This window comes from Mus caroli, unplaced genomic scaffold (genome assembly GCF_978045245.1).
Source record: "Mus caroli unplaced genomic scaffold, Mus_caroli_1 scaffold_13, whole genome shotgun sequence".
NCBI lineage: Eukaryota > Metazoa > Chordata > Mammalia > Rodentia > Muridae > Mus > Mus caroli.
In genome coordinates, this window is record NW_028227268.1 from 25,789,598 (window position 1) to 25,809,220 (window position 19,623).

Below are 19,623 nucleotides of genomic sequence, written 5' to 3' on the forward strand. Positions count from 1 at the left end.
GACAGACAGCTGCCGGTGAGGAAAACATTGAGAAATATGCCTTACACTTAAATGCGATTAGTTCTCGACGATGTCATAAGTGTTTTAGCTGTTACATCCAGTGGCTCACCTCCCTTGGGCTTGCACAGAATTGAGCCTATCACGGTGCATAAAAATAGATGCTCTGGTGTAATTAAATGATTACAACTAGTTGAGATGCATGGGTGAAAAGTTTTATAGAATTGACAATTACTGTGGTCATTTTGGATGGGCTTAAGTTAAAAGGCATGGTTTTTCCTTAAAGCGTAGTCACTCTCGTTCTCTGGACTCGTCGGCCGCTCTCGCAGTCCCCGTTCCAACTAGGATCCAGTGGGATCAGACATAAATGATCACAAGCTACAGTGACAGACATTTCCACTCAGCAGCTGAACAATTAGGGCTTTGAACTCCATCTGCTTAGAGTGGCTTTCTCACAGGCCAGCCCCTCTGCCGCTGGAGACACACTTCCCGCTGCAACTCACTCGGAATCAATATATTTCTCTATAGATATATATTCTAACACACTATATCTCCATTAATCACCTCCGCTGCCTTCAGCCTTTTCTTTTGTATTTCTAAACAAGATCTAGGGGAACTCTATCAGGGGTTCACCTGCCATTAGCTGGTAATTTGTTCCTCGATTCTAAGTGTCATAAGAATTGGGTGCTTCATCCGCTCCTTGGTATATTCAATGACAGGTTCTCCACTGGGCACCTGTGCTGAGGGCCCATCCTGGGGGTGATTTCTCTATTCTTCTTTTCTGAGAGCCACACTCAATTTCATCCATGCTTTGCAGAGTGATAAGCTGGGAGTTTCGGAGGTTGGAGCAGGAAGATGGAACAGCTCTGGATCAGGTGTAAGGTAATTATTTGCCAGGGTTTCTGTGTTGTTTGTTTTTTTATTCTGTGTTTTCATTACCGGCTAATGAGTTTTCCCCCTTAATTGGGAAACAATGGCTTGGCCACTGGAAGTTGGCTTTTGCTGCGTTGGATTCAACCAGCTGTTGCTGCTCCATAAACTTTATGGAGGAGTGAATTAAACTGCTAAAAACTTCCATCTACTAATTCAACTCCAAATGGAATCAGAGAAAAATGAACCACAACGTTCCCCTTGCAGGTCTTTGGACAACCCAGTCTAGTTCTGAACCTGCAGGTGCTATCTGGGGACACAGCCAGGGCATGGTGACAATTTTACCGAAGAGATGAAAAGAGACAGGAAAACAGGTTGAGCATTTAAAAAATTGCAATGAATTACAAGAACAAATAACATAAAACATAAAGACACGTTTTCTGCTCAATATATATATAAAGGCTCGTTAGTTTTTCTCATGTCGGTATAAGTCTCTGCCGTTTATCTCTCTTCCAATTAATTGTGAGTGTGCTCTCATAAAATCTGTTTGTCACCTGTAAGCAACCATGTGTCACATGGTTAAAAAAAAAAGTCCTGGCTTTGTTATGACTTTTTTTTTTCATGTCTTTGGATAATATATAGAAATGGAAACTAGTGTGAAATTGTAATTTTGTGTGGTTTTTGTTTTTTGCTGTTACGACTGTTGACATTAAAAAGAGAACAAGAACTTCCTGCTCCATTTGAAATTTAAGAACCCACGAGGCATGTGGCTCCCTCTTTAAACTAATAAATCCTCACTAAAATGCTATAAATAAAGTTTCCTGATCCAAATCCAGTTAGCGTTCATGCTTGGTAGCATTGATATGGCCAGCTTTTCCCAGACCAATTTAACACTAATGCAGCTCCCAAAGCTGAACTCTGGTAGTGCCACCAAAATGGCGACACCTTGTAACCTTCATCTAAGCCTCTGGATCTAAAGAAACGTGCTGTATATGGATGTGACCAGGTACGTGAACTGTTATTCACGTGTGAATATACTACTGAGCGAGCACACCTGTGACATCAAAGTCGGAGCGGGGGAGGGGAATCTGTCAATACTTGCAGTATAAATTATATACCATTTTGCACAAACTCATGCATTAGAAAACGAATGGTGTTTTCCACAGAACATCTGCGAGGCTTCACCGACTCCTAAATATCCATTTGGACTTGCGTGGTTGGTTCTTGCGATTAATCCACGGACAGTGAAGGTCTCAGATTCTTCTCTGTTCTATGTAGTCTGACTTCTTGCCCATCTTTTCCCTCCTGCTCTATCTATCCATAACTCAATGTATACATATTCTCCGCCACCCTCACCCCTCGCCTCCAAGGCCCTGGCGGTGAGTGTAACAGTACCAAATGTCATTAACTCTGCAGAATGAATGAGAGCCATCCAGCTGAAGCAAGCTTCCATCTATTACACTTTTTAAAGTTGTTCCAACTAGGTCTTCCATGACAAGTAGTCTGAGCTTGAGTTCTGAGTGCAAGTTCTCTATCTTCTGAATACTGCAATCTAATTACATGGCCACACTAAGAATAGCGCAAGAATGGAATGGTGTAAATAATAAGAAATTGAAGCAAACTGACGCTCGGAGAACAGTCACTAGGGAACACCTGTGAATCTAGCAATCCAAAGGATAGCACAGATTAATAATACTCTCAAGTGAACCAAACCAGCGAGCAGAAAACTGGAGAGGACTGGCTAAAACTGTCTTCCAAAGTAGCCCCTCCCCCGCTTTTAAAGAAAATGGTCCTTTGTGGTGCAGTTTCTCATTTTAGCCAGTAGGGTGAGCTGCAGTGCGTAGCATCAGCATAGCTCTTTCAAAAAGGGAAAGAAAGAATGGAAGACAATCATAACAGACAGACTTACAGGTAGAAACAGGGTGACACAGACAGAAAAGCATACACAGAGCCAGGGCCAGAGCCAGAGCCATCCATCCATCCATCCATCCATCCAGACAGACAGACAGACAGACAGATACACACAGTATGAACTCTTCTGCTCCTGCCCCAGTCATTTCTGGAAAATTCTGTGATCTTTAACCCTGCTTAGATTTTTGGATAAGGGCTCCTGTATGTTAATAAACTGAAGGGCTGGCAGCAACAGACACAACGAGATAATTGTATATGTGACAACACACACTTCATAAAGCAACCTACAGTCTGTCATTGGCTGTTCCAGCCTTACTGGAGCACATTCCACTGCCTGCTGTTGTTCTCACTGGTACCAAAATGGAACCTGCTGAGTTAGAATATTTTCACTACTAATGAGATCTTGACAGAATTTTTAAAAACTGTGTGAATCTGCATTTGGCGGTACACAGATAAACACAATTATGTTGATTGTTCAGCCGCTAGGCAACCGTAACCCAGAATTACTGGTCTGTGGTTGCTTTCTTTGGACCACTCTATTCTCTGTCTTCACTCTTACTGAAAGCTATTCAACTTCTTTTCAGCATGAGTTAATTTGCAGGAGACAGTCAGCTACAATACTGAATGGAACGACTTGCTGTATTCTGAACTTTATACAGGCTCTAGACTAAGCTCTTCAGGTGTACCCCCTGAGACATGTTAGTATCCCAGAAAGGATACAGATGAAGAAACCGTGATATAGAAATAAAACAACTTGACAAATTACCCAAAGTTCAGAAGTGACTGGAAGTGGGAAAGCCAGGCTTTGACCCCGCCCTGTCTGATTCTAAAGCTCTGCCCTAACCCACTGACTCCAAGGCTTCGTGCTTTCTAAATCATGATCATCATGCAAAGGCAAAGAATACTGAATGACAGCCAGCAACGTGAGCTTACAGGAGCGATTCCACTCCACGTGTGACTAGGAAGGAAGCAGCCTCATTCTCAGTTCAAATGTATAGTTCTTCATTGCTGGGGTGGCTTTTTAAAATATCTTTTTCTTTTTTGCAAGGATTCCATGCTCACAAACTGTAATACAACTATTTCAGGCCTAGTCAGATCAATATGCTGAATTTTTGAAGTATTTTTCTGTACAATCACATGGAATTGTGGGCATTTTGACCCTGCAACACAGATAAAAAGCTCAAGTGGCCCATACCTAAGAGCAGCTTGGAATCTGCCACTTCTCTTCTTGGAATCACCATGCTTTAAGTATTCTAGTAGGAAAGTTGCTTGAAAACATAGAAGTCCACATTTTGTTACTGTTGGGTTTTTTTTGTAATCCCAGTTCATTCCAGGGTCTATTATGCTCCATGACTTAAGACATCTCTTGAAATGATCAGGCCAGTTCCATTTCCAGTGTCTTTTGCTAAAAAAGAGTGAGATGGGCTGGAGAGATGGCGCTTGCCACTCCTAAAGGAAACCTGAGCTCAGTTCCCAGCACCCACATGGTGGCTCACAACTTCCTGTAACTCCAGTTCTAGGGTATATAGCGCCCTCTTCTGGTTTCTGCAAGCTCCTGCATATTCATATAAATTGATGCAGGCTCATACACATGTATATAAATAATAAATCACTTTAAAAAAAAGAATGAGATATTACTTTTTTCAGGCCACTGCTGGATCTGAGCCCAAGGGATAAGGATGAAACAGTGAACACTAAGGACTAGAGTTTGGGTAAGAGTCAGGAGCCTGAAAATGCAAAGCAGCTTTTGACATACAGTAGAGAGGTGAGTTATCTCTGTGACTAATGCAGACCTCCAGTAACCACCAAGGCTGTAATGGAAAACTGACAAGATCCCAACTCCTGTGCCCCTACCAAGATTAAACAGAGATTCCTGCTCATGCATGCAACACCGCACCTGTACGGTCAGTCCTTAACAAGTCAGCCCTCCCGCAAACAGCATTGTCAACTCAGTGTTCAGTCCCCTGAACCAGAAGTTTCAGATGGAACATCTCCCTGTCATTTTTACTGAAGCATTGTTAGCACAAACAGAGTGTATAAATCTTAAGGGTAAGAGGCATCCGTTGGTTATCCTGCAGCCAGAGGCTTTCTGGTAAAGGAAAGAATATTCCGTTGTCTGGTCCCTTAAGAGTTAATCCAAATGGACTGTCAATCACCTAGACAGGAGAGTACCCCACAGGACCCCATCTATTTGAGACACTTTAAAAAATAATATAAGGCCTCAACCCTACACAAAGAACCGCAGGCAGCTACAAAATGCTGAGAGCAGGAGAAACGATCCTCTCCAGGGAAGAGCACACCAGACGGTTATCAGCACCAAACAGTCAGCCCTGAAACAGACACAGGAGTAACGTTGTACAGACTGAGATGGTTATATTTAAGAATATATTCGGATATATACATACACATGTATCAGCAATTGATGAGTACACACATGCAAATGCATGATAGATAGATAGATAGATAGATAGATAGATAGATAGATAGATAGATAGATATCAGATAGATAAATAGATACATAGATAGATGGTAAATAGATGATAGGCAGATAGATAGATAGATAGATAGATAGATAGATAGATAGATAGACAGATAGATGGTAGATAGAAAGATGATATAAAGATGGATAGGTAGACAGACAGATAAATAGACAATAGACAGACAGATGGATAGATAACCGATAGATAGATAGATAGATAGATAGATAGATAGATAGATAGATAGATGTAGAATTTAAAGCTTCTAAGTTTAGGAAGATATTTATGGTTGGCTAGGTGGATGGATAGATGGATGGATGGATGGATGGATGGATGGATGGATGGATGGATGGGTGCATGGATGGACTGAGACACAGTCCCATCATGTAGCCCAGTCTGGCTTAGAACATCTGATCTCCTACCTCAGTCTCCCAAGCACTGGGACTGCAGGTGTGTAACACTACATCCGGCCAGAAAACATCTTTTTAGAGATGAGTTACGATCGGTAACCTTTCCAGGCTGGCAAGTGTGTATTACATTCAGATCAGCTGACAAAGGCAGAGAGGGTTCACAAGATTGGTTTTTCCCCTCTTGACCTCAGTAGAGTCAGCAGTAACTGCAAGTTTGATTTTATGCATCATATAAATCTCCTCGCCCATAACATAAATGTCCTTTTCCTGTTAGTGACACCTCAGCCACCCTGGTTGTGAGCCTCCTGACGGGCATACTGGGAGGCAAAGCTGGGTCCTCTGCAAGGGCAGGAAGTGCTCTTAACTGCTGTGCTATCTTTCCAGTATCAAGCTAGGTTTGCTTGTTTCTTTGGGGGGGGTGACTTTTTCTTTTGTCTCAATATTTTCTACTCCAGAATACACATTTAGAAGGAACATAAAAATCTTGGAATGTACCGATTTCAAAACGGAAAAAAAAAAAAAAAAAGATGGGGCTGGAGAGATGGCTCAGTAGTTATAAGCTCTAGGTACTCTCCCAGAGGACTCAGGTTCAATTCTCAGCATCCACATGGTGGCTCATTACAGTCTGTAACTCTAGTTACATATGGGGGTCTAATATCCTCATCTGCCCTCTCTGGGCACCAGGCACGCACATTGTTTCGCTGTCGGAATACAGACATATATCTTCACTTTAAAAAAAAAAAATCCAATTCTCTTGGACAGTGAAATTAGTAAACTAATTTCAAAGTGAATGATTTCATTTGAAAACCTGAACAGTAGATGCAAAAGAAAGGAAAATATTTGAAAAGGTATCAAAGTTGAGTACTAACTTCAAAGCCAGCTTGTGTGTGTATCCTCTTCCTACAGATTAATGTGTTAAAAATGCAGCTAATATGGAAAGGTGGGGGGAGTGCCCCCAAAGAAGTCAGGGCATAAAACCTGTCAAGACTGTTGATGCTAAAAGGCTGGACCAAAGCCAAAGGCAGGGGCGTTAGTTCTGAGTGTATTTCCCTCATTAATCCCCCAGGAGACATAGAAAACATGCTAGAAGAATCCCCTTTTAAAAAGTAGCCTAGGTTAGGACAGTCACTGTCTGTAACCAGTGCCCGTGTTTATAAAACACCAGCATTCCAGAGAGAGTGGTAGAAAGACACTCACCAATAAATTACAAATACTGTAAATGCAGACTTTTTCTTACATTTGCAAACACATCATAAATTTGGACTGTGTTTCTTTGTATAAATCCTTCTTAAGACTGTGCTTAAAGCCCCTTGGCATGGAGGCAAAGAGCATTTTCATAAATAGAACTTAGTAAAGTCACAGCACACTCCATTAATTCAAAAACACTTCTCCAAGACTTCAAAGGTAATCCTACCCCCAGCCCCTCCGTGTAAAGATGGTGTTTCCTCGCTGTTTTCCGGCTCTGCTTCTTGTAGTTGTCAGAGCTACACATCTCAAGTCTGTGGTGGTTGGGGGTAAGAAGTGAAGCTGTATGCGTGGTCTTTTCCCACATGCTTCAGACGTTGTACGAGCAATAGGCCCATCAGTTGAACACTCGCTATAGGCTTACTGGCAAGAATTGTGTTCTCTTGCCCTATGACTGTAAACCTCACAGAGGCGTGTGTGTGCTTACAGGGTCCCAGGGCACGGCTCAGCTGGAGTAGACCGGTTTTATGGAAAGATAAGAAACATTTATTATTAAAGCTCTGCACACGCATCCTCATGCTCAGCTTTATTTTGATATATATGAAATAATCCTTGTTGTCTCTTTAAAGCCCCACTCGCTACCACAAGGCAGGCACCGTTCTCCGGTTATCATGTTATTAGAACTCAGGACAGTGAAGCCATAATAGTGAGACTGTATGGAAGAGCAAATGGATGCTTCCAGAAGTTAAAGGGCTTGACAACCCTCATGGAGCTTTTATGAAGACCTGGGCTTCCAACTCAAATCTGCTTCAAACCCGTGTTCTTCCCATGTAAAGCATGAACGTGAAATAAAACAGAGGGGGCAAGCAGTTCATTGCTTGTGTGTTTTTACATCTAGCTACATGAACGTATGCAATAATCTACTGGGCCTCATGATAGAATAAAATAACCTTTATGTTTTAATAAACCTCAAGACGATTCCTTTTGGCAGTTCTGGGGACCAAACCCAGAGCCCGAGCTGCACTAGGCAAGCACTGTACATCCATAGCCTAAGGATTATAAACATGTGCAAAAACAGACAAAGCGAGGGCTGGCAAGACAGCTCAGTGGGTAAAGGTACATGCTGGGCAAATCTGGTGATTTGAGTTTGACATGTGGATGTATACACACACACACACACACACACACACATACACACATGCACATACACACGCACATACATGCACACATACTCATGCACACATGGACCAATATAAAAGAGGAACTCACTTCATAGAGTTGTTCTCTGACCTCTGCTTGTGCTATGTCACATACATGTCCACATTTATACACACAATACTGAATAAATACGTCTTTTTAAAAAATAGACTACTTTTTGAAAACATTATTTTATTGGTTGTGTATAGATATTTTTGCCCATATGTATACCTGTGTACCGTGTATATGCATGGCCTGGTGCAAGTGGAGGCCAGGAGAGGGTGTAGTTTCCCCTGGACTAGACTTACAGATGGTTTTGAGCCATTATGTGGGTTCTCAGAACCAAATCTCAAACCTTTAGGATGAGAGCAGCTAGAGCTCTTAAACCACTAAGCTATTTCTCTAGCCCTTAAAGGAAATTTCAAAATAATAATTTCAAAATAGTCTCACTGGCTTTCACAAAGTTTTTATTTAAGTATTGTGACATCTGTTTTACACTCTGGGTCCCTGATACGAAATTCAGCTAATGTTCAAAAAATATCTTTGTGACAATAAATTTTGAACTATATACATTATACCTTCTACAAAAAATTTTGATTTATTGCATTAAAACTGTCAATAATTAATTCATCTTATAAAAAGAGAGAGCAAAACAAAATGAAGGAAATCGGGTTGGGCCGTGACTTATGATGGATCTTGTCATCAAACCTGAAGGTCAAAGCAGAGTGTCGTTTAGACAGCCAGTTAACATCATCTTTTAGATTCTGATGGCTACAACATGAACAACTCCACGGCAAACTCCTCACAGCTTTCCTTTGTAACTAAAGGAAAATTTCAATCTAAAACAATGCTTTTTGTTGTTGTTTTGTTCATTTGTTTGTTTTGGCTCAGTGTGTAGTTCCGTGACATGTGGAAGGCCCTGGACTCAATCTGCAGCATCACACAAAATAGTAACAAAGATGGTGAAAGGAAGGATAAGAAGGGGGAGGAGGAGGAAGGGGAGGAGAGGAGGGAGGAGGGAAGGGAGGAAAGACAGAAGGAAGGACAGGAGGGAAGGCAGTAGGGAGAGGGAGAGGAGGAGAGACAGAAAGAAGGAAAGAAGGAGGGACAAGACAGGAAGAGGGAGAGGAGGAGGGGCAGGAAGGGGGGGGAGGAAGACAAGAGTCGTGTTCAAAGTAAGCTGCCTTATATTATTGCAATTATCTGAAATCCTAGAACCAAGTCTTTTCATGTTTCTCAGTGATACTTAACCTCATCAAGAGAGTTTTTCTAGGTTGGTGAGATGGCTCAGCAGGTAAGCTTGCAAGCTTGCTGCTAAGTCTGCCAACCTGAGCTCAAACTACCAAACCCACATGGTGGAAGGAGAGAACCCATTCCTGCAAGTTGTCCTCTGACCTCCACCATGGCACGTGTGTGTGTGTGTGTGTGTGTGTGTGTGTGTGTGTATACGCATGCACACTGACACACACATACACACATACACTATATAGATAGATGGATTAGATAGAAGAATGAATGGATTAAATGGATAGATATTTTTAAAGTACAAAAAAGGACCTGTTCTGTTTATTTTTTTTCTTTACATTAAAGTGATAATTCTTAGGATTGTATTTTCCTCTTAGATGATGTTGGGTAAAAAACAACTTCCTCTGAGACTGAAGCATGCCACCTTGCTAAGAAGCTCCTTAAGGCAACTCAGAATAGCTTCAGGAAGTCCCTGAAACTGACTAGATTCACTAGGCCCCTCCCTCCCAGAGGAAACAAGCCAAGCTGCAAACAAGACTCTCAGACAAACCAGGGTGAGAAAAAGATTCAGCCCAGCCAAGCTGCCTGGAAGGGGTTTAGACAGACTGAAACACCTAGAAAGAACACTCTAACTGATTGAGCTGACTGCAGGCTGTACAGTGGGCTCCAGGTTCCCATCCTTTTGAGCTGTCACCATGCTGGGGTGATGCAGCTGTCTTTGAGTCATTTCTGCTCCTGTAAGTAACTCTTCGCCCATATTCCTGTAAGTGACCCCAATAAAACTCATGGTTCACCAAGTTAGACTTTGGTGGCATTGATACGTTGGTCTGTCATGGTCTCCCTATCTGGGGTGAGTAGACATGTGTGCAGTGCCTCCTGAGGAGTTTGTCACCCACAGATTAATCACTGAGGAAGGTGACAGTGGGTCAACAAGGAGAGGGTGAAAATGGATGGGAAGATTTAGCGCCATTATTAAAAACACACTGCTAAGAAAAGCTGAACATGGTAGTGCTCACCTATAATCTCAGCCTTGAAGATGTTGAGGCAAACAATTGGCAAGTTCCAGGCCCCCCTGGGCTATGCATTTACTTCAAGTCTAGCCTGACTACACAGTAAGGTCTTTATTCAAAAATAAAGTGATTTCTTAAAAAAAAAATTACTTAACAATATTTTTAGGCAATGTAAAGTATGAGATCATCACATTCGTCTCTTCACACTGGAGTCAGCCCATTACTACCTCGTTTTCCAGGGCTTTCTAGATTCTTCTGCCGTGCCGGGCATGGTCACACACCTTTGATCTTAGCACTTGGGAGGCAGAAACAGGTAGGCCTCCGAGTATGAGGCTAGCCTGGTCTACGTAAACAAACAAACAAGATGTCTGCCAGTCTCTTGCACACCCATGTTCTTTTCATCCTGTCCAGGTCACACCTGGGATAGACCAGTTATTATCCCCATCCATCACAATCAGTTAAGAACTAATCAAACGACTTCCTTCTCTCCCTCACCCCACGTCTGTAGGAGAAGCAAGGCTCTGGGCCTCTGGGTTGGCCATTCCTCAGTTTACTTCCTGAGGAGTTTTCCTCTGTGTTTCCCCCATCATTGTCCTTGAGTGTTGGATGTGCCTGAAGTACCGCTATCCTAAGACTCTGGTGAGATGTGGCTGTGTTCAGCTCCCGAGCCTCTCCTATGCCGAGCCCCAAAATGATTTTCTCCTCTCAGTACACTTCTATACCATGCTTCTGACACTAATTCCTTTCTTTTCCTTAGGAAATTAGTTCTACTTGCTCTCAGCGTTCTGTCCATTTCCAACACTTTGCCACCATGCCCTGCCCCCTGCGGGGTTTGGTTAACACTTGTTAAACCCTGAAGTAGAGGGCGAGACTCTGAATTTGTCTCACATTCTACCAAGGATGCATCACTTCCTACCACTCCATCTAGGGTCTCAGTGTAGTCATGCCAGTCAGGTGATTACACGGGAGGCTGCCTTTAACTAACACAAAATGAAAAAATAAAAAAATAAAAAAATAAAAAAATAAAAACAACTTTTCAAACATGATTTTTATATTAAAACATGATTCTTGCATTTACTAAATCTAGCTTTTGTTGGGTATGATGGCACGCATCTTTAGTCCCAGCACTTGGGAGGCAGAAGCTGGGAACGTTCTGTAAGTTTGAGGCCAGCCTGGTTATAGAGAGAATTTTAGGACAGCCAGACACACATGAAGAGATCCTGTCTCAAAAAAAATTTTTTTAATATTTTAAAAAATTAAAATTAAATTAAAAAATTAAAACATAATGTTGGCTTCCAAAGAAAGCCTTATGAGGACTGAAAATACGTTACAGCAGAATATGAAGTCAGAAAGTAAAATTTTAGTAAAATTAATACCATTTGGGCTAAAGAGATGGCTCAGTGGATAAAGTACTAACTGTAAGCAGGAGGACCCAAGTTCAGATCTCCAGCACCAATGTAACAGCTAGAGTGGGAGGGATGAACTTCAGGTTGGATGGGAGACCCTGCCTCAGTAAATAAGACAGAGACAGCTAAGGAAGACACCCAAGGTCAGTCTCAGACACTGACAGACAGACAGACAGACAGACAGACAGACAGACAGGCACACACACACACACACACACACACACACACACACACACACCTAGTACAATCACTGAACTCTAAGTTCCTGGAAGCAATAAGACTCAGTTCGATGGGGTACACAGAGCTAGTAGGACAATAAGTGATCCTGGAAATGGCCTGGGGTTTAAAGGTCGTAGTGCCGACCAATTCATAGAGCATTCCATAAGCGTGATGCAAAACTCTGCCACTTTCTGAGGAAGTGAAAACTTCCTGGTCTTCTAACTTGAGAGAAGGAACCCCCAGGAAGCTGCCTCAGTGGCCCTCCTCCACCATCTCAGCGAGGAGGAGAGCAAACGGAGCTGCGCATGCCCACTCCCAGTATTGGAAGTTTCAAACATTCCAACTTTGAACCTTTTACAAATGTGTCCTAATCTCATCCTTTATTTTTAATTTTGCACACAGCTGTCTGGCGTGCTTCTCAGAACCGCGCCAGATGCTGGGTTCATCACGAAAAGGCAGGAAAACAATGCTCGAGAAGCAATTAGAAGCCGCGAGGCTGCAGCGAGGCTCATATTAAAATGTGATAGCGCTGTTCTAGTGGGAATTCCAACATGGCTCCAGCTCTGACATTTCTCGGCTGCCAGACAGTCTGTGTGGAAGGACACGGTGATGGAGGATAGAACACATGAGAATTTATTTCTGGGGCAAATGAAGGATTAGCCGAGTTGGAACCCACCCAAGGATTTTATTATGGACTCGGCCACTGTTGTATTTGAATGTTGCAGGATCCTGTTGGCAGCTAACACAACTCAAGGAATGAAGGCACATTATTGCTCTTCTTCCGTAAAATAATCCAGCAGCCAGGCCAGGCATGGCGCCTCTCGTTGCTGAAATAGCAGGGCAGGGGGGCCCAGTGGGGTGAAGGTTAATTAAACACTCCACTGACTTTGCTCAGAAATGGCTAGTCATGCTCTGTGGAGAGACTCACAAGATACAGTGAGATCACGGACACATTCTTAATATAAAACTACGTATGGTTAAGGAGTACTCACCTTGGGGCTGAAAATCCCAACAGTACCTAAAATACAAGAGGGAAGAGTGGAGGTCAGTCAAACTTGAACGTTTCAATTTTGGTTAATATACCATGTCTGTAAAACGAAACCAAAAAAGCTTGCTAGACAGTTCATCGGCAACCAGAGCTTGGCTTTGTTTTAAGAAAAGCAAGTTGCCCTTGATGTTTTCAAGATTCTTAATGGCTTAAAAGCCGCATCAATGTGCTGCAACGACTCAGCAAAGTGTCTTTTTAAAATTGGGGCTGGGGACGGGTGGGGGGGGGTTGGAGAGGTGGCTCAGTGGTCAAAAGCACTGACTGCTCTTCCGGAGGACCGGGGTTAAATTCCCAGCTCACATATATCCACGAGTCCAGTTCCAGGGCTTCTGACACCTTCCCATAGATATACATGCAGGCAAAACACCAATGAGCATAAAATAAAAATAAATCAAAACAAAACAAAAAAATGGCGATGACCTAGGGAGGAATGCTCATGGTGGCTCACAGGTTGAACAAGGATGGCTCTTTACCAAGATACCTGTCCTGGGCATCACAGCACCCTACCACCACCGGCCTGGGCAGCAAACCCCAGCCGTACTCCTGTTGTCAAATCACCCAAGCCCCAGGACCAAGAACACTTCCTCAGTTGCATTCACTTCCAAAGTGTACAGGTGAGCTCCAGATGGACGGACGGACGGTAGAGTCACAGTTGTTTCACATTAGTAGTGGAGGAGCCAAGAAATGGAACACGCCCGTGTACTTTCTCCCACCCTCTGACTGTGAAGTGGTTGGCCAGAGTGATAACCCTTGAGGTCTTAAGCAGTGAACAGCCATGACGGAAGGGACCACTTGTAAATCATTTTCTGTGGCACCTGACATACATTTTCCCTCCAACAGAAACAATGTCACTTATGATGGTTACCCACAAAAGCCTATTTAGTGCCTTCACAGGAAACTTACATTATTCTGTATTGATTTTCCTCTAGGGGATAGCCGCCCTTCCTCTCAGCTTGGCCCTTCCCATCAGCCCGTGTGCTCTTGTGAAATGAAGCACACCCTCGCCTCATCCCTTCAGCCTCTCCATCTCCTGTCCCGTTCTCTTCATGTTAGAGTGTGGTATTCAAACGCTTGCTCTCCTCACGTCCTCCCCTTCCCCGGCCTACTCCTTCAGGCTCATGGTAACTACGCCTTAATTCTTGGAACAGACATAGAGGCTTCCACACCACAAAGGAGGATGGATGTTTTTCTACTCTCATCTCGGCCTCTTGGGAATCTGCATCCGAGCCTTTCTAGGAGGAAAAGTGAACGTTTTTAATCAAATTCTTAATCAAATCAACAGGGCCCGTAACCACAGAAGGTTCAGGGAAAGGCCATACTTGGGTAGCAGTGATGGCTTCCAGTGTCGGTACAGCTAAAATTAGGTTTGGCTCCATTAGGAAGCTCAGCCTCACATCTAGACAATTTCTCCACCCCTCCTGAAAGTGGAAGCAGTGAGAGCCCAGAGGGGAGGAGGCTGCTTTGAGGGATGTTATTAGTGAAGGCAGAATCCTAGCAGAAAGCTCGTGTTTGCTTTTCCCAGACCCAGTCTGATCGGATCATCAGGTGAAAGGGAATATAAAATACCAGGCTAGAGAGAGGGCAAAGGAAGGCCAGGGTGGTAGAAGAGGAGAGCAGAGAGGTGGGGAGTCAGAGGTGGGAGGCAGGAAGCTTCAAACATCTGGGAAGAAAGGGTGTCCTCTAGTGTAAGGCACATTAACACTAGGACCGGAAGACATTTAATTCAGTTGTGTGTAAGATGTGTGGGTCTCTAACCAGCACAGTGCAGCTGACAACTGCACAAAAGTCCTTCCTGGGGAACAGCTGGCTTACTTCTCTCAGTGCTGTGACTGAACACAAAATAAGAAGCCATCGAAGGAAGGAAACATTGCTTTTGGCTTATCATTTGAGGGGATACAGACCATTTTGTGAAAGACGACATTGAACCAAGCAGCAAGCAGGAACACAAAGGGAGCTGGAGGCACCAAGGCTACAAAGAGCTTGGCCCCTAGTGCCTTAATTCCACCAGCAGACCTCTTAAAGGGTCTGTGACCTCTTCACCGGTATGAGGACATGAGAGCTTGTAGAGGACTTTCCATACACACATCAAAGCCACAACCAAGCCAGCAAAGTCATCAGGCAGGTGAACATCTTTCCAACTTCCGCTGCTTCCGTCTTCCCAGGAAGCACAGCTCTAGTGCCCGATTCTTCCCGTTACTCATCTTCTAACTAAACAGGAAAGGAAATGAGGGGGCCGGTGATGGCTTGGTAGTTACCAGCACAGGACACTCTTTCAGAGGACCTCAGTTTGATTCACAGCACCCACATGGTGGCTCACAAGCACCTATAGCTTCAACTCCACGTTGAAATGGGTATCATTCTGGCTTCTAGCAGTATCAGGCATGCTCTTCATACACAGACAGACAGACATGCAGACAAAACACCCATATACATAAAACAACAAAACAAAAAATAATGACAAGAAAATGTTGTAAACACACACATACATATGTGCAGGCAAAATACCCACACACATAACATAAAATAAAAAAAGAACTGTAAATACACTAACACACACACAGACACACTCTCTCTCACACACACACTCACGCACGCATGCACGCATGCACGCACGCACTTTCCAAAATGTTACTGACAACAATAACAGGGCCTTTTCTAAAAAATATAACTCTTATTTGGTGGTCCAGAGGGTTGGAGGAAACAGAGTAACCCTGTTTTAAAAGGCTGACCCCAAGCAAACCATTAAATAATTAGATGTTGTTAGTGATCTCAGCCCTCTTTGGTGTCTCCTTCTCCCTCTATCCCCACCCCACCACCTGTTTTCAGTTCCCTCCTCTAGCATGTCCAGGTTTCCTGGTTTCTCTTGTTAGTCAAGAGGATAGACTGTGTGCTAGGTGTGAAACGTTCACATAGACTTGGGAGTATGTGCCTGCCAATAGTAACTACCATAAGAAAGTCCTTGGCAAAGAAACAGACCATTTAACAGGAGCAAATGAAGCTGTCTTACCTAGTTGACATTAAGTAGCAGAGTCAACTTTATCTTTGATAATACTGTAATTAAACATCTTTGTCAAACTTCCAGTGATAAAGATGTACAAGCTTGGCAAGGTATTGTTACATAGACCTATAACACTGGTTCCAGGGGACCAAGGAAAGAGGATCCTAAGTATGAGGCCAGCTCAGCTACATAGCAAGAACCTGTCTTAATGACAAAGGCTAGAGAGATGTCTCAGCAGGTAAGAGCCCTGGCTGCTCTTCCAGAGGACCCCAGTTCAATTCCCAGCACCCACATAGCAGTTCACAACTGTCTATAAGTTCCACCCCATGGGATCCAATGTCCTCTTCTGACCTCTGCAGTCTCTAGACATGACTAAGATGCACTGACATACAGGCAACAAAATACTCAAGACCATATGCTAATAAAACAATAATTTAAGGTCCTAAACAAGAGTAACTACAAAACCAAAAAAGACAACTAGGTTACAAGGATCTAATTAATGTGCAGTTGGGACTCAGGTTAACATTTTATATAGAACTAGAAATTGCCAAGAGTGTAGATCTGACACATTCTCAGGATAAAAGCACCTGTGGGTGGGAGGTGGTGGGCGTGCTAATTGACTTGTGAGCCAACCACTTCGCCATGCATATGTGCATATCAAATCATCGGCTTGTACATTTTAAATGTATGTAATATTATTAATTAAAAAAATCTAGTGAAATTCATGTGCTGAACTTGAATAAGTGGAAATAAACATTGCTGCTTCTTCTTTTTTGCTATCCTGTCTTTTCTTCCTTTCTTTCTCCTCCAAATATTATTAATACAGTAAGTCTAAGGGTGGTTTGCTTTTAAAAACCAGGAGCAAACACAGCAAAAACACACTTACTTCCCACAGAGAGCATTTGTTTTGTTTTGTTTATGAGTTTGGTCTCAAGTGGCCCAGGCTAGCCTTAGACTCCCCAAGTAGCCAAAGACGACCTCGACCTACTGATCCCCTGCCTCCGTTTCCTGGGTGATAGGATTACCGGTGTACTACTACACTAAGCGCTATGCTGCACAAACCCAGGGCCTTTGTTCCTGCTCAGCAGACACTCCACCAACTGAACTATACCCCCAGGCCCAGAGAGCACTTCTAAAAAGAAAGTATAAAATATCAGCAACGTCAACCCTCAAAAAAAGGGCCCCAGCCTATTGTCTGCTGGACACATTTAAGGTCTTCATCTTGTCTCGTTACACGTATCCCGTGGTTGGTCTTCAACAGGGTCTGGAGAGTTCTGTGCTCTTCGGAAAGCATTTAGTTAAACCCGACCGACATCTTCCAATTCTTACACTCTGCTCTGGAAACAATGCTCTTTAAGCCAGAGAGTACAAGCAATCTGGAGCTAAATGCTTTAAACCAAGATATAAAGAAGGGGATGGGAGGAAAGCACATATGCACACACACATACACACACACACACACACACACACACACACACACACACACAGTTTATGTCTAGCCCAAAACCCTCTGAGACTTTCCTATCAGGCCTGTGCAGAGAGATAACAAACACTTCTTTAATCTTCTCTCTGAACCTTCAGCTTCTATAGGAAAGGGAAGCCATCACTCTTCTGCAATATCCACACTCAGCCTCACCAGGTCCATGCAAATGGAATTTGGAACTGAGGTGAGAACAAAAAAAAAAAAAAAAAAAAAAAAGAAAAAGAAAAACACGACACATACGGCGTGAGCAGAAAGACAATGCTGCGCCATGTTGATGGCAATTATTTTCACATTCAGTCCAAACAAACCTGTCTTCACATTTAGCTGGCCTGCAGAACAGTCTTTTCATTTTGCATGCAAAGATTAAATGACATGCATGGTTTGGGACTGGAGAGATGGCTCGGCCAGGAAGAGCGTATGCTGCTCTTCCGGAAGACCCAGGCTCAATTCCCAGCACCCACATGGTGGCTCACAACCATCTGTAACTCCAGTCCTGGGGGGAGCCAACCACCTTTGGCCACGGCTGGTATATGGAAATGGTACACAGACCCATAGGCAAGCAAATCACTTGGATGCATAGAAAGAAAACAAATTTAAAATACATACATGGTATTTTAATTCAGGATTTTTAAATTAAAGATATTAGCAAATGAAGTTCAGTTTGAGGACAGCTACAGCAGACAAATAGAGCTTGTGGTGCTGACAGAAACCGGAGCCCCGGGAGTAACCATACTGATAGCAATGGTAATAAATGAAACAATGCTAAGATCTGTTCACTGGGTAGCTGGGACCTTTCCCTACCTTTTCAGTGTTTTTTTCCTTTATTAAGCCCATTCTATAAATGAAATAAGGAACGAGGCAAACACAGTTTCCAAGCCTAGCATCTCTCTCTCTCTCTCTCTCTCTCTCTCTCTGTGTGTGTGTGTGTGTGTGTGTGTGTGTGTATGTGTGTGTGTATACAGCTCAGGCTGACCTACAGTTCACTATATACCCCAGGCTAACCTTGAACTTATGGAATGAATCCTCTTGCCTATGTGGGATTACAGGTGTGTACCAGCATAGTCGGTACAGCAATTGGCTTCTAAACAGACATTTTAATAGGAAACTGTACATATGGTCTTCTAAATTGCCACCTTAATCCACAGGATGTATTACTAGTGTCTACTGGAAAGGGAGCAACTGACTCTAAACCATTAGTTTGGGTCAAAGGAGAAGCGGTCAGACTCTCGACCACAAAGCCAAGCAATAAACGTGGTTATGGAGAAAAACTACCCAGAGCGTTCATCTCCTGACCAGGTAATCAACCAGATCCTGTTGCAGGAGGGAGACAAACAACTCAAAGTACCCTAATATTGTTGAAACTACCTCAGAAGGAAAAAGAATTCCATTTTCTAATTATAATAAAGTAACATACAAACTCAGCACTTAATGTATGCTGGGTATTATACCAGGCAGACATTTCACATATTTTATTTAATCTTTATAGTTACCTTGAGAAGTCAGGGTATTGTTAGCTTCTCGTTTTAAAACTATCTCTCCCTCCTGCTTCCCTCCTCAATGGTATGTGTTCTCAGGCACGGGAAGGTCAGAAGAAGGCATAGAGGACAGCTCTTAGCTTCCCCCTTTGATTGAAAGGTCTTATCAAACTCGGCTGCAGACTCCAGACTCGGTGGCCCTCAAGCTTCCAGGCAATTCCTGCCTCTGTGCCCCACCTCCCTGTAGGAGTTCTGGGGTTACAGCATCTAGCTCTTGACTTGGGCTCCAGGCAGCCATGCCTAGGCCTGCCAGCTTGTAGAGCAAGCACTAGTGCCCACTGAGCTTCCTCCCCCACATCCATTATCTCCACTAAACAGGTGAAATCAAGACTCAGGACTCAGGAAGCCAAACATTTGACTAAGATGTCTGAGTCTCTAAGTGTCAAAAGCAAGATTTGTATCCAGTTCTAACTGTTCTAGTGCCAGAGCTCTGGAATTCCACACCTGCTGACTTTTTTTTTTTTTTTTTTTTAGAAGTTACAATTAAAAAAAAAAAAAAACGAACCCAGAGTTTAGGGGAAAGTTACAACTGCTCTGTTAGGGGATAGGGGGTGGGGTGTTGGAGGGATGTGTTAATGTTATAGGGAGGCATTCAGAGTCCACAGTTGGTCCCCAGGGGACTCATAAGCTCC

At 43.2% G+C, this 19,623-nt stretch overlaps 1 protein-coding gene across 3 annotated transcripts in view; it reads right to left on the reverse strand.

Moving 5' to 3' along the window:
* Skap1 (src kinase associated phosphoprotein 1) overlaps positions 1–19,623 on the reverse strand; it is a 296,507-nt gene that overhangs the window by 223,500 nt on the left and 53,384 nt on the right. For all 3 annotated transcript variants that reach the window (XM_029484147.2, XM_029484146.2, XM_085829237.1), the window contains exon 3: positions 12,920–12,945. In XM_029484147.2, coding sequence (XP_029340007.1) covers positions 12,920–12,945 — 26 coding nt within the window. The remainder of the gene's footprint in view (positions 1–12,919; positions 12,946–19,623) is intronic.